At 38.6% G+C, this 20161-nt stretch overlaps 1 protein-coding gene across 1 annotated transcript in view; it reads right to left on the bottom strand.

The window, feature by feature from the left end:
• The window catches only part of OSBPL11 (oxysterol binding protein like 11), a 96761-nt gene that overhangs the window by 66142 nt on the left and 10458 nt on the right, over window positions 1-20161 (bottom strand). Inside the window, exons 2-4 of the mRNA XM_032631164.1 lie at window positions 8055-8123; window positions 2055-2230; window positions 1126-1205 (exon numbers count right to left, since the gene is read on the bottom strand). Of these exons, the coding sequence (XP_032487055.1) occupies window positions 1126-1205; window positions 2055-2230; window positions 8055-8123 (325 nt within the window). The remainder of the gene's footprint in view (window positions 1-1125; window positions 1206-2054; window positions 2231-8054; window positions 8124-20161) is intronic.

The following is a 20161-nucleotide window of genomic DNA, read 5'->3' as shown; positions in this document are numbered from 1 at the left end:
TTAGGATGGACATAATAATTGTAAAAAAGGACAGTAACAAGTATTGGTAAAGATGTGGAGAAATTGGAACCCTCATGTATTGCTGGTGAGAACATGAAATAGCTTGACCGCTTTGAAAACCAGTTTGGCAGTTCCTCAAATAGTTAAACAGAGAACTACCATATAACCCAGTAATTCTACTCCTAGGCATAACCTAGAGAACTGAAATCATGTGTTTACACAAAAACTTGAACACAAATGTTCACAGAAGTATTATTCATAACAGCCACAAAATGTGAGCAATCCAGGGAACTCCCTGGCGGTCCAGTGGTTAGGACTTGGCGCTTTCACTGCCATGGGCCTGGGTTCAATCCCTGGTTGGGGAACTAAGATCCCGCAAGCCACTCAGCATGGCAAAAAAAAAAAATAAAACAGGGCTTCCCTGGTGGCGCAGTGGTTGAGAGTCCGCCTGCCGATGCAGGGGACACGGGTTCGTGCCCTGGTCCGGGAAGATCCCACATGCCGCGGAGCAGCTAGGCCCGTGAGCCATGGCCGCTGAGCCTGCGCGTCCAGAGCCTGTGCTCCGCAACAGGAGAGGCCACAACAGTGAGAGGCCCGTGTACCGCAAAAAAAAAAAATAAAATAAAATAAAACAATCCAAATGTCCATCAACTGATGCATAAACAAAATGTGGTACATCCATACAACAGAGTATTATTTGGCCTTAAAAAGGAATAAAGTATGATACATGCAATGACATGGATGAACCTTGAAAACATTGTGCTTATTGTAAGAAGCTAGACCAAAAAAGCACATATTGTATGATTCCACTTACATGAAATGTCCAGAATAAACAAATCCACTGAAACAGAAATTATATTAGTGTTTGTCAGGGGACTGGGAAGAGGGGACTAGGGAGTGACTGTTGATGGATATGGATTTTCTGGAAGGTGATGAAAACGTTCAGGAATCAGACAGTTGCAACAGGTGTACAATCTTATGAATATACTAAAAACCATGAAATTGTACACTTTAAGAGGATAAATTTTATGGTATGTGAATACTATCTCAATTTTAAAATGTAAAAAAATAAGTTAAAAATCTTTCCCATTTTTGTGCATTAATATCATATATGAATCCACATACCTTGCCAATAGCTTCAGTGTGGTGTTGTGTACATATCTGAAGTCTGCTAACCCAATGCTGTCGCTCTTTAGCATCTGTGGCTGATAAAAAGTATCTACAAGTTATTCACTTTTATATTTATTTTTAGAATACAATTAATTGTCTATAGCATGAAGAACAGATCACTGAAAATCAGGAATTGGTCTTACTCTCCCTAGAGCAAATGTCCCTGACCAGAGGGAGGTAGGAAAGAGGCCAAAGCATCAACCTTGTTAGGTAACACCATAGCTGGATGTGGATACATTAGGAGGATAAATTACGTGCAGCTAGGTGGGCATATGACATGTCTTAACTTTCTCATAAAAATATGCTCTTCCTTAAAGAAATAACCTTTATTAAGCATTTCATGTATCCTCAGTATATTCCTTCAGATCTCTAGAAGCATGCTCAATTAGGGTTATCATTATACTTTATATGTATTAATTAAATAAAAACAGAAACTTTATATATATAAATTAAATGTATCTAAACAGACGTTATACTTTATTTTAATGAATATGAGCATTTTAATAAATCTCAATTATGTACATTAGTCACTAAAAACCACAGAGCATACCAACCAAATCAAGAAAGGGGGTAAAATACAAATCCATGGAAGACATAAAAAAAAATTTAAAGAAGTCTATGTTTTTAGAGTTTTCAGTAATCAGGATTTCCTCTACACAAATTTCTTAGAGGGCCCAATTTTAAACAGACTTGTTCACTGTGCCACTTAAAAAAAGTCATAAATTAAAACAGATTTCATAAATCCTTAAAGCAATTCCAAGGTTTAAAATATTGTATCAATGACAGCAGTTTCTATTTCCAAAACCTAAATGAAAGCAGGGAAGTATACCAACTTCTCAAGGAAGAAGAAAATCACACTATTAATTCTCATATTTCAGTCATACCTCTGAGTTTATACTGTTCCCCACTGGCAGCATTTACAGTGAAGGTGTGAGAGTCCTCATCACTGGGTGATATTACAGCTCCTGCAAGCTGCAAAGTACCTCTGGGTTTTTGATTTCTAGACTGTTCATTCACAAAGTACTCCAATAGCCCAGCTTCATTGTTTAAAACAAAAAACCTGTAATGATTTTAAAAAAGGTCACAATTTTAAAATATTTACCCTAGTCAAACTAAAGCAAACCAAATTTTAATCACACACTTTTGAGTTTTTGCTATAAATAAAATTCAAAAGCATCTCAAGAAGTACTTGGAAACACTAGATTGAATTTCCTAGCAGTAAATGTTATTGAAAAATTGAATGAGTTTAATAAAAGATATGAAACCTTCAGCTGTGAAAGAGGCATTTAATAGGGAAGAGGCATACTAGACAATGCAAAAAGGAAACAAAGATACAGTATCCTTTCAGAGGAAGATTTCTCTCCAGAATTCATTAACAGGGAGGGTAAGTTGCCCAAGACAAATGGTAGTGCAAATTTTTATTTAAAATTCACTGGAAACAAATCAAAGCATGAGCTCTGAAGTTAATAAATGCTAGGTAAGAAATGAATCTGATTTAAGATTTAATCAGTGAAATAAGAATAATGCCAAGGTATTAAGATTTTGTGAACATAACATTAAATAGGTCACAACTAAAGATTACTTATCCTCTTTAAAAATGAAAAAGCTGCAACTGGAGATGCAGAAACAAGGAACTTGAAACTAAATGATGAAATACTGATACACTTTGGAAAAGAATTTGATGTTCTGATTTGGTTTTAGATTAACTACTTTAGGAAATATGTTAATTCGGATTCCAATTTAAGTAGTGCAATAGTTCTTTTCTTCAGGGAAAAAAACCTAAAAAGTTTCTATTTCAAAAAGTTAATGTTTGGGTTTAGAGCAATTTGGCATTCAACATGTTAGTGTGTTCTGTAATAGAACCAGGTAGACAATTTGATCCAGTTCAAGTTCCTAGAAGATATTGTCTTAAGCAACATGGCAACCATATCAACCATACCAAACTGGAAGAGAATGGGATCAGCCTTTTATTCAGGGAAAGAAAAAGAAACAATGAGAAGAAAATACAAGTCAAAAGCGGATGCCTGAAAAGGGAGATGGGAAAGCAAGACTATTTCTCATTCGTCTTTTAGCATGCTTGTGATTTTAAAAATTATGTTCACATATTCTGATATTTGATAAATTAATTTTAATATTTTTGAGAGCTTTAAACCTCCATTTCTTTAATTACTAGAGGAGTTAAACATTTTTCAATGTGTGTTTATTGACCATCTGTAGTTCTGCTTAGTGAACTGCCCCTCACATTTCTATTTTTAAAAGGGTTGTTTAACATTATTTTCCCTAAGAGTTGAAGAGATTATTTTAATTAGCACAAAAATAGCCACTAAAATCATCTTAAATTCCTAAAACATATGGAGTGTCCTTAGTAATCTGCCATGGTCTGAATGTGTCCCTGCCAAAATTCACATGTGGAAATCCTAACTGCTAAGGTAATGATATTAAGAGATGAGGCCTTTGAGAAGAGATCAGGTCATAAGGGTGTAACACCCTCATGAATGGGATCAGTGCCTTTATAAAAGAGACCCAAAGGACTTCCCTGGTGGTCCAGCAGTTAGGACTCGGTGCTTTCACTGCCATGGGCAGGGGTTCAGTCACTGGTTGGGGAACTAAGATCCCCGCAAGCCGCGCAGTGAGGCCAGAAAACAAAAAGAGAGAGACCCAAGAGAGCTCCCTTGGCCCTTTACAGCCATGTGAGAATATAATGTGAAGTCTACGATCCAAAAGAGGATCCTTTCCTGACCATGCTGGCACCATAATCATGGACTTCCAACCTCTGGAACTGTGAGAAATAAATTTCTGTTGTTTATAAGCTATCCAGTCAGTGACATTTTGTTATAGCAGCCTGAACAGACTAAGTCATGAATCTACTACAAAAAATTCAGCAAGCAAATGGAAGGGGTCTGTTAGCAAGAAAGCAGTCTCTTGAATATACTAAAAATCATTGAGTTCTACACTTCAAATGGGCACTACATCTCAATAAAGCTGTGAACAAAGGAACAAATGAACAAACAAACAAGCAATAAGGAAAGGAACAAATGAAGGAAACGAGAAAAGAAAGAAATCTCTTCTGACTGCTCTATGCAATAAGCACAATTCATTTCAAACAGTCAAAGGAAAAAGACTGGTCTCTTCTCTCACAAGCAGTCACCTCAAAGAAAATTTAGAGAATAACATGTTTGGAAATCTCAAGTTTGCTGTGAACACATATTTCTTATCCCAAAAGCATTACCGTAAATTTACAACATGGGAGGTACTCACCTAGATATACAAAAGGAGGGATTGGTAAAATGATAGAAATGAGCCAATAACTGAATACCTTTCTAACACCAAGATGATGTTATGGACCCACTGGCAATAATAGAGCCTTTTGGGCTGTCTTTCATCATACATGAATTAATTCAAATGTTCTTCCTTCACCACTTCTCTGGAGATATTTTACAAGATGTATAGATTGGGGACAGAGAGACAATCCACATAGTGAGGAAACTTAATAAAGCTATTTTGCCCAGAAGGGTACAAGACTCTTGATGATAGTATTTTTATCAAGTTGGCCTAACCAAAAAGCTAAAGAAATGCAGAAACAAAGACTTAAGATTCAGCATCTATCTTTACATGCAGAAAAGTCACCTACGTTGTTAAAAGGAAAATTAAATAATTGTTTATTTTTTGCAACTTCAAAACAACAGTCAGTTTGAGAAAATGACTAATCTTCAGAATAGCCCACAACTTAAGGTGAAGTATCATCAAACGGAACTTTAATCTAAAAAATATTCTGACTTGGAAGTATGTCTTATGATGGCAAAAATCAACTTTAGTGAAGATTCTGGATGGAAGGGCACCCATGTGCTTTGCTCTGACCATCCTAGACTTCAGTGCTGAGCATGTATAGAACTCCTAAGCCAACTGGGAAGTGATCTCATCTTCAGGAATTAGAGTTGAAAGTGAAAGGAAGTGGGTTCCAGAGAGGGTCTTGCTCATTCCTAGGGCACTACATTCCAAAGCAAGCAGTTATTTATAGAGTACGCCCATGCTGGATTTCTCCAAGCTGCTCTAAGTTGCCCTTAGTCAAACAGAAATGGATTGCAGGGAAACTGCCTTGAATATCTGGCACAGGTGCAGTGCTTTTGTTACTTAAGCTTTATCTGCAGCACAGGTACAAAGCGGCTAGGCCTGCCAAAGGAACTGAGCTCTAAGCCTAAGGTCCTTTAACATGGTCTTAAACTTTCTGTTCCTCTTTTATCATTCAATCTGCACATTCCAGCCTGAGAACCCAGTATATCTCTGCTGTGCCACAAGCCTCCAGCCAGGTTGGCAGAAAATGGAAGTTTTTTCTAAAGTGGTCCTGCAGCAATCAAGTTGACAAGCTGAGACCTCTCTGATGGGGCAAGTTGGTAAAAGATTCTGTGTTCTCAGTGGCAAACAGGGATGGGTTGTCTTCATCCCCACTTCCTGCTGCTGCTAAAACTGGCCTTTTAGACAGCTGGAGGGATCACATGGGCAGAGGCAGTGCCCCTCCCTAAACTGGAACTTTGGTTTGGATCTCTTAGCTAACTCCTCAGGCAACCAGTGGCCAATGGATCTTTTTGGAAGGCTCCCTCATGCAATGACACAAACACCTGCCCCTTCTCCCCATGGTCTCAAGTTGCCACTGACCTGAAATGCCAGAAATCATTAACATATATTAAATCTTATAAGCTTGGGTATATTTTGGAGCTTTCTTACTCTGTTCCACTTCTGAGACTTTCTCAATAATATAATATGAATGAAAGTTGTTGAATGTCATGGGGGAGAAAAGTTAACCTATTTCCCTTTTTAAAAACAGAACAGGGGCTTCCCTGGTGGCGCAGTGGTTGAGAGTCCGCCTGCCGATGCAGGGGATGAGGGTTCGCGCCCCGGTGTGGGAAGATCCCACATGCCGTGGAGCGGCTGGGCCCGTGAGCCATGGCTGCTGAGCCTGCGCATCCGGAGCCTGTGCTCCGCAACGGGGGAGGCCACAACAGTGAGAGGCCCGCGTACCGCAAAAAAAAAAAAAAAAAAAAAAAAAAAAAAAAACAGAACAAAGAATAGTGCTAAAAGCAGAGTGACATAAATTTTAAAAATATATATATTTTATATGTCATTTAAATGTATAAGCTTTTAAAAAATTACATAAAAACTGAGGTGGGAAAATGCAAAATGAAAAGGCTCCCTTGACTTTGCTCTTTTAAAAAAAAAAAAAAAAAACTGAGAACCTTAGAGAACTACCCTTTTCACTTCAACAGGAATGATTCCCTTCTATGTGTTCACATCCAGCTTTGACCTCTCATATGACCTCCAACTTCCTGCATATCACTCCTATTTGAAAGCCCTACTGTTATTTCAAACTAAACATGGCCCAAACTGCCTTCTCTTTTAATAAATCACATGTTCATCATAGCGCTTCAACTATTTTTTGAAAGTCTGAAAACCATTCTTCCATATACTATGTCCCATTTTCTAGTTGTTTAAGGTAAAATGCAAATTCAGCTCCAGTTATTCCATCATGCTTTTGACCTAGCCGAAAGCAGAGGTCTCCAAATGACATGTGAATAAGAAGCAGCATGTTATAATGCCAAGAACATAGACTTCAGAGTCAGAACTATTTGGGTTCAAATTCTAGCTTTAACATTTGTAAATTTAAAATCCACAATGAGATACCACTTAACACCCATTAGGATGGCTATTATTAAAAAAACAAAACAAAACAAAAAAACCCACAGAAAGTAACAAGTGTTGGGAAGATGTACAGAAATTGCAAGTCCTGTGCATTGCTGGTGGGAATGTAAAATGGTGCAGCTGCTATGGAAAACAATATGGAGATTCGCCAAAAAGTTAAACACAGAATTACCATGTGATCCAGCATTCTATTTCTGGGTATATACACAAAAGAATGAGAGCAGGAACTCCAACAGATATTTTGTACACCAATGCTCACAGCAACATTATTCACGATTAGCCAAAAGGTAGAAGTAACCCAAATGTCCACTGACAGATAACTGCATAAACAAAATGTGGTATATACATACAAGGGACTACAATTCAGCCCTAAAAAGCTAGGAATCCTGACACACGCTACATAGGTGAAACTTGAGGACATTATACTAAGTGAAATAAGCCCATCACAAAAGGACAAATATTGTATGATTCCACTTTCAAAGGTACCTAGAGTAGTCAAATTCATAGTGACAGAAAGTAGAATAGTGGTTGCCAAGGACTCAGGGCAGGGGGAAATGTGGAATTATTGTTTAATGGATACAGAGTTTTAGTCTGAGAAGATGCAAAAAGTTCTGAGATGAATGAAAGTGATGGCTGCATAACAATGTGCATGTATTCAATGCCACTGAACTGTATACTAAAAAATGTTTAAAATGGTAAATTTTATGTTATGTTTATTTTACCACAATAAAAAAAAAGGTTTAATACCCTGCCCTACAACTACCAGTTCCACACAGTATTTAAGATAGCTGGCTTTGCTACTTATTGAGTGCTTGTTTGACCTTCGGCTGGTTATTTAAACTCTCCAGGGTCCCAGAGAACTTTTGAGAATCCTGAACAGGCACCTAATACAAATCTCTTTGCCGTCTCCAAACCACCCTAAAAGCCTCACCACTGCAAGTATGCATAAGGCAAGTGGACAAATGATTCTAACTTCTGAGGCATTTGGAGGCTGCAATTTGGACAGATGTTAACTCCTCCAACCCCTTAAAAAGGAGAAGAAAGTCATTAGATTTTTAGAAAAAACATGGTAAATCTTTCTCTAACATGTTTCCCAGCCATATTTGTACTGAAGTAATATCAGAATATAAAATTATCAGCCCCATTTCTGGTCTCTTGGGAGAGAGATGTGACAGAATAATCACACTTACCTGTACTGCCACCCAGTGACAAGGTTGGTGTACTTCATTAAATAGCCATACACACTTTCCATGTGATCACTGTTTCAAAAAGATCAGAAAGGGCCAAAGTCAGTGAAAATTAGAAGAAATTCCAGGAAGTTAACTGTACAGTTTAAAAAATAGCTGTAGGGACTTGCCTGGTGGCACAGTGGTTAAGAATCTGCCAGACAATGCAGGGGACATGGGTTTGAGCCCTGGTCCGGGAAGATCCCACATGCCATGGAGCAACTAAGCACGTGCGCCACAACTACTGAGCCTATGCTCTAGAGTCCGTGAGCCACAGCTACTGGGCCTGAGCACCACAACTACTGAAGCCCACGCGCTTAGAGCCCGTGCTCTGCAACAAGAGAAGCCACTGCAATGAGAAGCCCACGCACTGCAACCAAGAGTAGCCCCCGCTCACCGCAACTAGAGAAAGCCTGCGCGCAGCAACGAAGACCCAATGCAGCCAAAAGTAAATAAATAAATTAATTAATTAAAGAAAAAAAGCTGTAGACACATACTTTTCTACAAATACTTCAAACTTACTTCAGAAGTAAAATTTATAGGTTAACAAATAGAGCTATTTAATCTCCCATATTTTATATCCATAGGACTTTACCAGAGTTCTTCAAAGCAAGTGTAATCCCCCATAAATCACTATACAATATTAATATATAAAGTCATTATATACGTATAAAATTACATAAATATGAAACAAATATACTATACATATAATTATAAATAAAAATATTTTATAACTTAATTCAATACTAAACAAAGAAAATCCAGTTTTATGGTTCTAGAATAAACTAAAAAAGGTCTCCAGGTTGAATAGTTCTTCCTCAATCTGGTGGGACGTGTTATGTCTTTGATTCTTTGGGCTTTCAAAATGAAGATCCTGTTTCTGATGAGTATGACACCTCACTACCACTCCCCCACCCCAGATAGGCATGCGGCAAAGTGCTCATTGCAAGTCTTACCACTGGAAAGATTTATTTGGGACCTGTATCGTTAGCCTTATTGAAAGTGAGTTTCTTTACCTCCTGCCCCCTTTTTCTATTTATCAGAAATGTTCTGTTACAGTGGTTCATAGAAAATGCAGTATCTTATTGATACTTTGTTTCCAATATTTTAAGGTTCCTTATACTTATGAAAAGATATTAAAGCTTCACCTACATTGATGTATCTTTTTGATATATGGGCTTCATTTTTCATTTTGTAACTTACATTAAGAATTCTTTTTAAACTCATCTACTCTAAAGTTTTAACTTTAAACTATAAGATGCAAACGATATTAAACATTTATTTTCTCTACTATCCCTGAATCACAGAGCTTACTTGGTAAAATTTCAGCTAACCAGCATCTAGGAAATGGAAAGTATAAGACAACTGGCAACCTTTAAAACATGGATATCAAAAACAAAATCAAGAGAGAGCTGACACGACCAACAGAACAAAAATTTTTAAAGACTTAGGTTGATCTGAATGACAAATGAAAAGAGATGAAGATAAAGATACTCTCTTACACAAACACACAACAAAATGCCCAAACTGACTATAAGATTCTAGTAGCTATTATTACTGGAGAGCAAGTAGGAGAATGCCTCAGGGATAAACTCAATGTTGGGTGCCCTTCTAATCTCATTTCTTCAAAGTGCTTGGAAATAAAGAACTGATCCCATGACTGAGTATATGTTACTTTTTTTTCTGTATTTTTCTTCCATTCTAAGGCTAGCAAACAACACTGTTTACTAATACTAAGTGAAACGGCTCATGTCCTTTTGGTTTCATACAGTCACTAATCTCAAGAAGACAAAGGCTGTCAACCTCTAAACTGCCAACCCAAAGTTATGATAATTATACATGTATTCTGTCATGTTAAAACTGACAGTACCATTTGAATTTTCATTTCAGTAATTTCTAAAACCCCCATCTAGAGGAAGGATTCTTCTCTAGAAACCCAACCCATTGGATTTTTGCCCTACTTCCAGCCCTATGTCACAGCAAAGCTATTTCTTTCAGTTCCACTGGTACTTGAAAAGGCAGAGATTTCTAGTCTGGCACTCATGTTTTCCCCAGGCTTCAGGCTTAAACAGCTTTTGGGGGCCAGAGGAATCCCAATGCCCCTGGACTCTGCCCAAAAATAATTTCCCAAAGAGTTCCTCATCTGTTTTAGATAGTTAACATAGAGCTTAGCTGTCTTGAACTGTTCTTGTCCTCAAAACTTATTCCTTCACTTATATATGGGATCTAAAAATAAAAACAAAAAAACCCCAAAACTCATAGAACAGATTAGTGGCTGCCAGTGGTGGGGGTGGGAAGTGAACAAAATGGGTGAAGGTGATCAAAAGACACAAACTTGCAGTTATAAAATAAGTCAGTCCTGGGAATGTTATTTATAGCATGGTGACTATAGTTGATAATATTGTATATTTGAAAGTTGCTAAGAGAATAGATCTTAAAAGTTCTCATCATAAGAAAAACAAAGTGTAACTGTGTAGTGATGAATGTTTTTTAAAATTTTTATTTATTTTTTATTTATTTATTTTCGGCTGCATTGGGTCTTCATTGCTGTGCACGGGCTTTCTATAGTTGCGGCGAGCGGAGGCTACTCTTTGTTGCAGTGCGTGGGCCTCTCACTGCAGTGGCTTCTCTTGTTGCAGAGCACGGGCTCTAGGTGCACAGGCTTCAGTAGCTGTGGCACGTGGTCTTGGTAGTTGTGGCTCGTGAGCTCTAGAGCGCAGGCTCAGTAGTTGTGGCGCATGGGCTTAGTTGCTCCACGGCATGTGGGATCTTCCGGGACCAGGGCTCAAACCCGTGTCCTCTGCATTGGCAGGTGGATTCTTAACCACTGCGCCACCAGAGAAGCCCAGTGATGCATGTTAACTAGACTTATTGTGATCATTTTGCAACATATAAAAAAAATTATATTGTGCACCTAAAACTAATGTTATATATCAATAATATCTAAATTTTTTAAAAACCTTATTCTTGGTCTATTTTGTCCTGTAGCTTCATAACCTGAATATTTATTTACACTCTGTACCAATCCACAAAAGGCCTAGGGTGTCACATAACCTAAATTAAATATTTCCCCAAAGTACCCAGATATTCCATAATTCAGCATTTTTAATTTTCCCCTTTAATCTAGGTTCTCTACACCAAGCTTTCATTACTAGATAAGAATCATTTCATAGCTATTAGCATGCTATAAAAACATTACAACTCAGTTATAGTTCAATTCCTCTGGTTCTAGGACTATATATATTTTTCAAATGGATATGTGAACTGTGCAGAGAATGTTTATTAAACTTCAAATAAACTATCTACAACTGAGAAAAACAAAATCTTCATTTCAAAGCAATCAAAGATTATGCCTCATGTCCCCTATTTTTGTTTAGTCCCTCATATTATTAAAGGTATTCCTCATTTTGGTCATATCTAAGTTATTTATATCAGTCATTTAATGACTATCAATGAATTTTTAAGAGTATAATTTCAGTAGCATCATTCATTAAATAAAATGAACGTGTATCCTCATATTCCACAGTACAGTAATGTTTTATGTTTAATTTTTAGTGTTTTAATATTTTTGATACTTGCATCTAAAGAGTTAACCTTCTCACAAAAATCACAAGAGGGATACTGACATGGTTCATTTGGTAGTAGCATAAAGCCAGCTTCAAAAGAAACAAATTCAAATATGTACTTATAAACTGCTGGCCTGCTTTTACTACAGAAAACAGACATCTGAGGTTACAAAGAACCAACTGAAGAGCAATCCATTCTTGGAACAGCTGGTTGCACTGTCCCTCTCTCATCCTTCCCCTTCTCTAGTCAGTGCAACCAGCTGATGCGGAACCACTGTGCCATCTGGTGGCCAGCATAAAAAGCTCTGTGAGTGAACATCTTTCGTTCCCTCTCCTTTCTTCTCTCTACTTCCTTATAGTTATTATGTAGTACTTCTAACACTCATGCTTTGCTCCTATTTAAAATGTGTAAATTTAATAGAAGATTTACCTGTTAATATGAATAAAACCTAGTTGTTAAAGTGGGAATATACATCTGATTATATCATACTAATATTCTGTGTTCTATGAATTAGAGATGACGGTCCAAAAGACTAATACACAGAAAAATAAGCTATGAAAAAGTTAATTTCTTCTTCAGTCCTTCAGCAACTCCACCACTCAACAAATTGCGTATATTCTGATCTTGTTAACGTTTTATTGAAATTAGCGCTAGACGCTGATAGTCTATAAATACAGTTGATTAACTGAACTATATGCCAAGTGGCATTATTCTGTTTAATTTAAGGTTCATCACCTCCTAGGTATCTTAACAGTGACTGCTTCAATTCCTAACTCTTCATTACTATAACACACATTTCTTAACCCTTCTTTATCAGACTTAAGGAAGATATGCAGAAGCTTTTAAAATTAAACTACTTTTTCACCAACATTGAATTCAGTTAAAAAAGTCTGTTTCCATGGTTAGACCCCGGTAGACTAAACCCTGTATTTTGAGAACAGAGGTTCCGATCAATATTATATGTAGAGAAACGGCAAGAACCTTGGAAGCCACAGAGACTGCTCTATTCTTCACTGATTTTCTTTCTTCATTTATTTTTAAATGTTAAGCATTTATTTGTATTTTAATAAAAACAAAATTAAATAACATATAAAATTAAATATGTGAAAATTAAACATAGTTTTAAAATGAAAAAATAAAATAAAATTAAGCCACTTTTTAAAACAGTTTCACATCCTTTTATTTCAGTTCAACACTATTGCTCAGTACCTTCTAAATGCAAAGCACTCTGAAAATCCACGGAAAAGGATGGGGAAGTAAAAAAGGCGATTCCTCTCCATCCCAAATCCATTACCTAATATAAGACAAATGTACCTCCTTGAAGAAAAAGACAATGACCCACTGGGACTCTCTGCTCTTAGCTGTCATACAAATGAAAAGGGTAGTTTTTCATTTGTAGAAAGGGTAGAATCCTGTGTTAAAGACACAGGATTCGTTAAACAAAGACACAGGATTCAATAGTGATTAGGTTGAAACGATGGACGGGGACTTGACTTATCAGATGTGGAATGAGAATGAGAGTGAGAGAGAAGGGACAAGGGGAACACCCAGATTTCCAGCTGGCACAACTGTGTAGATACGAATGAACGCCTTTATGGGGATCATAAAGGAAGTTTTGGATTTGTTCCAATTTAACATGCTGAATTTAAGGGACCTGTGGGACATAACACAGGGAGATATGCAATACGGTAGCACAATTTGGACTGAACATACAGATTTTGGTAGTGATCAGCATATAAGCATGTAACTGGTATTTGAAACGATGAGACTAAAGAAAATCACCTAGGAAATATTATAAAATGACAAGAGAAGGGACAGAGTCTAAGAGAGAACCCTAAGGAAAAGTTTTAAAGGCAAGAGGAGTACAGAGAGGAGATAAGTAGATAAGTAGTAGGAAGAAAATCAGGAATATTTCAAGTAAGTTTTTGGTCAAGAATGTTTAATACTATTGAGGGGTGAAGAAAGATGAAGACTGAGAAGTTTCTATTAGAGTTAACAACCAAGGGAATCCCCTGGCAGTCCAGAGGTTGGGACTCGGTGCTTTCACTGCTGTGGCCCCTAGGACCCCACAAGCCGTGAGGCACAGCAAAAAAAAAAAAAAAAAAAGATTTAACAACCAAGAGATAACAGTTCCAATTTAATGATGAAGGCAGAGCCAGATGGCAATAACTGAAGAGAGACTGGGAGAAAGAGAAGTGGTTAAGGTGATATTATGGGCTTAAGGCAACGGTAGCTGTAAGTGCCTGACAGGCAGGATATAGTAACAAGAAAAAGGCTCACCACAACTCAGGAGAGTGATAGAGGGAAATGGGGGAGAGGTGGGCTCCAGAGCCCAGGTAGAGGAATTAGAGATGGATACCTTAAGGCATTTAATTACAGGCAGAAATTTATGCAAGCTGTAGTAAAGGAGGTGCCAGTCAAGCCACAGTTTAAAATTCCTACTTTCTACTAGTCAAGAACTATCCTCCAAAAAGGCTTAGTTTTGGTTCATTACCTTGTAACATAAATAGCATGAAGGGAGGGAGCAGTCTGCTTAGCTGAGGAAAAAGCAACTGACAACAGATGGGAATGACTGCAACACATGTACCTCCTGGCGCTGTAAAAAGATATTCCACAGAGCAGAGACTGCTTCTTACTCATCCTAGCAGTCCACGCAGCACCTAGTGTATAGCCTGGGATATAAACAGGTGCTCAATACATCTCCACTGAATGAATTAGGCAATGGGAAGACAGAAGCAGAATTTTTCTATAAGACCACAAGACAACTGAGTAGCCTGCAAAAAAACCCAAAACAACAAAAAACAGCAACAACTCAATTCACAGCCTGTATACTCAAATAAATCCCAGCTAAAACTAATTCTAATTTCAACTGTGTCTTAATCTATACCAAAAAGTATACAAGTCAAGGGAGACTCCCTCTCTTCTGCTAAGAGTCTTAAAAATGTTAATGCTCTTTGGTCCAAGAACTTCACTTCTAGGTATCCAGACAGACGATTAGAAATGTAGACAAACATAATATGCAAACATGTCCAATGTAGCACTATTTATAATAGTAAAAAAAATTAAGTGGAGAGACAAGGAAATGAATGGAGAGGAAAGGAAGAAAAACAAATAAGCTAGATGAATGGCATTAAGAAAATGATTAAGAAATATGATAGAATAGTATTCACCAATTAAAATGTTTATGAGTTTCTAACAACATGGGGAAACGCTTATTAATAGCACTAAAAGTACAGGTTACAGAATTTTATATAGTGTGTAAAATATATGCACAGAACAAAAGTACACAAAACAGTTAACTGTGGTTATCACTGGATGGAAGAATTATGAATGATTTAATTTGCTCCCTTTACTGTTTCACATTTTCCAATTTTAATATATTATTTTTATAATCAAACAAAACATTTTTTAAATGTTCAATTACATTGACTAGGTGGGACAGTCCAGGCACAGAGCTATTTATACTTATTAATAGGTATGGATTAAATTTTTAAAAACTTTCCCATGTGACTATATGAGCATTGCTCTTTTGGGATGTAGAACTGTGTTTCCTAAAAACCCTTACTTCTCAAATTAGGTCACACATATCCAAAACTGGGCTAGGTGGCTAGGAGAACAGGGTAAAACTAGACTATCTTTCTAAAGCAAATTTACTTGACTATAAGAAGTTAAAGCCTTTTTAATGTCAAAACTCACATAAATGTTAAGAAACTTGCTCCCTCCTCACATATTTCCATGAGGAGGACTTCTCCAGAGAGATCCTATCCTTCTCTCCCCAGCCTTCCCCTCACTCTTTCCACAGCTGGGTATGAATGAATGGCTCAGCCCGTCCTAGGCTCTCTTCTTTGTATCTGCCTGCCTACCCAGAGAAGATATTTTCATCTGCTCTGATGGAAATAAGACCTGAGTATTCCAAGCTGCTTGTGACGAGGTAGATAGGCATGACTAATTACAGGGTGAAATATTAGCTAACCTATTTAACCCATGTTAAAGGCACTTTCTTCAGTGAGTTTTTCCAGTAATAAAACAATTTCTTCACACCCATTAGTATGGCTATTATCAAAACCAAACCCAAACCAAACCAAACAAAACAGAAAATAACAAGTGTTGGTAAAGATGTAGAGAAATTAGAACTCTTGTGCATTGCTGGTGCAACTGTAAAATGGTGCAGCCACTGTGGAGAACTGCATAATGGTTCCTCAAAAAGTTAAACATAGAACTACTATATGATCCAGCAATTCCAATTCTGGGTATATACACAAAAGAATGAAAGCAAGAACTCCAACAGACAAAAATGTTCACAGAAATATTATTCACAACAGCCAAAAGGTAGAAACAACACTGGATAGTCCCATGTAAATCAATGAAGCTAGAACACACCCTCACACCATACACACAAATAAACTCAAAATGGCTTAAAGACTTAAATATAACACAAGACACCATAAAACTCCTAGAAGAGAACATAGGCTAAACATTCTGATATAAATTATACCAATGTTTCCTTAGGTCAGTCTCCTAAGGCAATAGAAATAAAAGCAAAAACAAACAAATGGGACCTAATCAAACTTACAAGCTTTTGCACAGCAAAGGAAACCATAAGCAGACTGCTCCCTCCCTTCATGCTATTTATGTTACAAGGTAATGAACCAAAACTAAGCCTTTTTGGAGGACAGTTCTTGACTAGTAGACAACCTACGGACTGGGAGAAAATATTTGCAAATGACACAAATGACGAGGGCTTAATTTCCAAAATATACAAACAGCTCCTACAATTCAATAACAAAGAAACAAACAACCCAATCAAAAAATGGGCAGAAGACCTAAAAAGACATTTCTCCAAAGAAAACATACAGATGGCCAATAAGCACATGAAAAGATGCTCATTATTGCTAATTATTAGAGAAATGCAAATCAAAACACCACTTCATACCAGTCAGAACGGACATCAGCAAAAAGTCTACAAATAATAAATACTGAAGAGGGTGTGGAGAAAAGGGAACCCTTTTACACTGTTAGTGGGAATGTAAATTGGTGCTGCCACTATGGAAAATAGTACAGTGGTTCCTCAAAAAACTAAAAATAGAGTTGTCATATGATCCAGCAATCCCACTCCTGGGCATATATCCAGAGAAAACTACAATTCGAAAAGATACATGCACCCCTTATGTTCATAGCAGCAATATTTACGATAGCCAAGACATGGAAAAAACCTAAATGTCCATCAACAGATGAATGGGTAAAGAAGATGTGATACACACACACACACACACACACACACAAATACACACACAATGGAATATTACTCAGTCATTAAAAAGAGTGAAATAATGCCATTTGCAGCAACATGGATGGACCTAGAGGTTATCATACTAAGTGAAGTAAATCAGAAAGAGAAAGACAAATCCCACTTATATGAGGTACTTAGATTTGTCAAAATCAGAGACAGAAGGCCAAACAGTGGTTGCCGGGGGGCTGGGGGGTGGGGTGGGGTGGATGAGGAGTTATTAGTTAATAGGTACAGAGTTTTAGTTTGGGATGATAAAAAATTCTGGAATGAATAGTGGTGACAGTTGCATAACAATGTGAATATATTTAATGCCACTGAACTGTATAGTTATAAAGGGTTAAAATAGTAAATTTTATGATATGTATATTTTACCACAATAAAAAAATAACCTGACAATTTGATTGCATCCTGTCTGATCCCTAATGTTCTCTTTCTCAACTGGTCCTGAACTCATGATATTATTTATAGACCTCTGAAAAACCCAATAACAAATATATTACAGAGTAGAATATAAAATCCTCATGAATTTTGAAGATACTACAGATAACTCCCAAGAAAGTGATATCAGCCACGGGCTGCTTTAAATCACAAACTGCATCCACTGGGGGTACCTACTGTCTTATGCAGTTAAGAGAGATTTCATGAAGAAAGTTCGAGAAGCACAGCTGTAAAATGGTTGCCTATACAGACCAAAAACAGAAGAAGTCCAATATATAATCTGATTGTTACAGACAACTAAATTTGAGAAATCCCTCATGCAGATAACTGGCCATTTGAAGATGGGACAGAAGAAACTTCTACATGGAAAAGCAGAAAGTCAATTCTAATGTTTCCAGAAAGTTAGGAAGTGGTTTATTATAATGGGAAAAGCATGAGCTTAACACACACACAGGTTTGAATCCCAGTGTGACTTTACGCAAGTAACACATCCGGTCCTATGTGTCCTTATCTGTAAATGCGGATAAGAACATCTAACTTCAGATTTATAATGAGGAAATAGGAAGAGATAATGTATTTCAACCCAAATATATTTGAAGTACCTTTCAACATGGTAAATGCTCAGCAAGTATTGGTTTTCTCCCACTCCAGGGAGTCGATTCCTCTGTGGGGAAAGGGCTCATTTTCTAGATCAGTTCTTTAGATCTCTCTTACCTTGTCAGCCTGACATTTTCAAGTCAGAATGATGGGACCTAAAAAGCCCTGAGTCTCCCACTTCTTTATTTAAAAAAATAATTATTGTATTTTTCCAGTAAGTATTTTGTCAAGAACTATGAAGGGTCTGAGATGTCACCCTATTTGTAAGCTAACAAGTTAGCTTGCCAGCTTCACGGATGCTGGCAGGATACATGAAACTCGTAAGTCAGAGACAAAAGACTTCAGTAGTCACAGCAATATCAGCAGACAGATCATAAGCTCAACCACACAGGGCAATGCAGAGAGGGCAGGAGATGCCTGCACATGTGGTAGGTTGCGGTACAGAAAAGGAACCCTGAGTGTAGGGAACCCAAATCTTTTAAGGACAGCAAGTCTACCTGACCTCCATGGCAAGGAGACATTATGTTTATTATATTGGACAGTAAACAAACCTGACTTTTGCTCAGGAGGGAAATACTCTCTCTAACCTTCAAGACTGTTTGCTATACAAATATTTTGGAAAAAACAGTAAAGAACAAAGGAGAGTCAGTACCTCTGCTAACAACACAGGCAGAAACATGAAAGACCCATTAAGAACTGTCTCCTAATGAGTATTACATACATATACTGAAAAGTTTCTTTCCTTTTTTTTTCAATAAATTTATTTATTTATTTTGGCTGCATTGGGTCTGTGTTGCTGTGCGTGGATTTTCTCTCGTTGCAGCGAGCGGAGGCTACTCTTCGTTGTGGTGCGCAGGCTTCTCACTGTGGTGGCTTCTCTTGTTGCAGAGCACAGGCTCTAGGTGCACAGGCTTCAGCAGTTGTGGCATGCGGGCTCAGTGGTTGTGGCTCGCAGGCTCTAGGCACGCGGGCTTCAGTAATTGTGGTGCACGGGCTTAGTTGCCAGGGAAGTCCCTACAGTCAAGTTTCTTATCTAACCTTGTCTTCCAGCCACCAGTTCCCCTCCTCAGAGACAAGCACTTCTCTCAACTTTTTATGTATCTCTTCAGAGGTATTCTATGTACCTACAAGTGTGCACGTGCACACACGAGCACACACACACACATTTTTTTTTAAATGGTTGTGATTAGGGACTTCCCTGGTGGTCCAGTGGCTAAGACTCCGTGCTCCCAAAGCAGGGGGCCCAGGTTTGATACCTGGTCAGGGAACTAGATCGCACATGCCGCAGTAAGAGTTCACATGCCGCAACTGAAGATCCCACACGCTTCAACAAAGATCCCGGGGGGGACCTTGAAGATGGCGGAAGAGTAAGACGCGGAGATCGCCTTCCTCCCCACGGATACACCTGAAATACATCCACACGTGGAACAACTCCTACAGAACTCCTACTGAAGGCTGGCAGAAGACCTCAGACCTCCCAAAAGGCAAGAAACTCCCCACGTAACTGGGTAGGGCAAAAGAAAAAACAGAGACAAAAGAATAAGGACGGCACCTGCACCAGTGGGAGGGAGCTGTGAAGGAGGAAAAGTTTCCACACACGAGGAAGCCCCTCCGCGGGCGGAGACTGCGGGAGGCAGAGGGGGGAGTTTCGGGACCGCGGAGTAGTGCACAGCGACGGGTGCGGAGGGCAAAGCGGGGAGATTCCTGCACAGACGATCGGTGCCGACCAGCACTCACCAACCCGAGAGGCTTGCTGCTCACCCACCGGGGCGGGCGGGGCTGCGAGCTGAGGCTCGGGTTTTGGTTTTGGACGGAGCTCAGGGAGAGGACTGGGGTTGGCGGCTTGAACATAGCCTGAAGGGGTTAGTGCACCACGACTAGCCGGGAGGGAGTTCGGGGAAAAGCCTGCACCTGCCGAAGAGGCAAGAGACTTTTTCTTCCCTCTTTGTTTCCTGGTGCGCGAGGAGAGGGGTTTAAGAGCGCTGCTTAAAGGAACTCCAGAGACGGGCGCGAGCCGCGGCTAAAAGCGCGAACCCCAGAGACGGGCGCGAGCCGCGGCTGAGGGCGCGAGCCCCCGAGACGGGCGCGAGCCGCGGCTGAAAGCGCAAACCCCAGAGACGGGCGCGAGCCGCGGCTAAAACCGCGGACCCCAGAGACGGGCGGGAGACGCTAAGGCTGC

The sequence above is a fragment of the Phocoena sinus genome, chromosome 4, assembly GCF_008692025.1.
Source record: "Phocoena sinus isolate mPhoSin1 chromosome 4, mPhoSin1.pri, whole genome shotgun sequence".
Classification (NCBI taxonomy): domain Eukaryota; kingdom Metazoa; phylum Chordata; class Mammalia; order Artiodactyla; family Phocoenidae; genus Phocoena; species Phocoena sinus.
The sequence above is the reverse complement of the archived record's forward strand: the minus strand, read 5'-3'. Positions and strand labels throughout refer to the sequence as shown.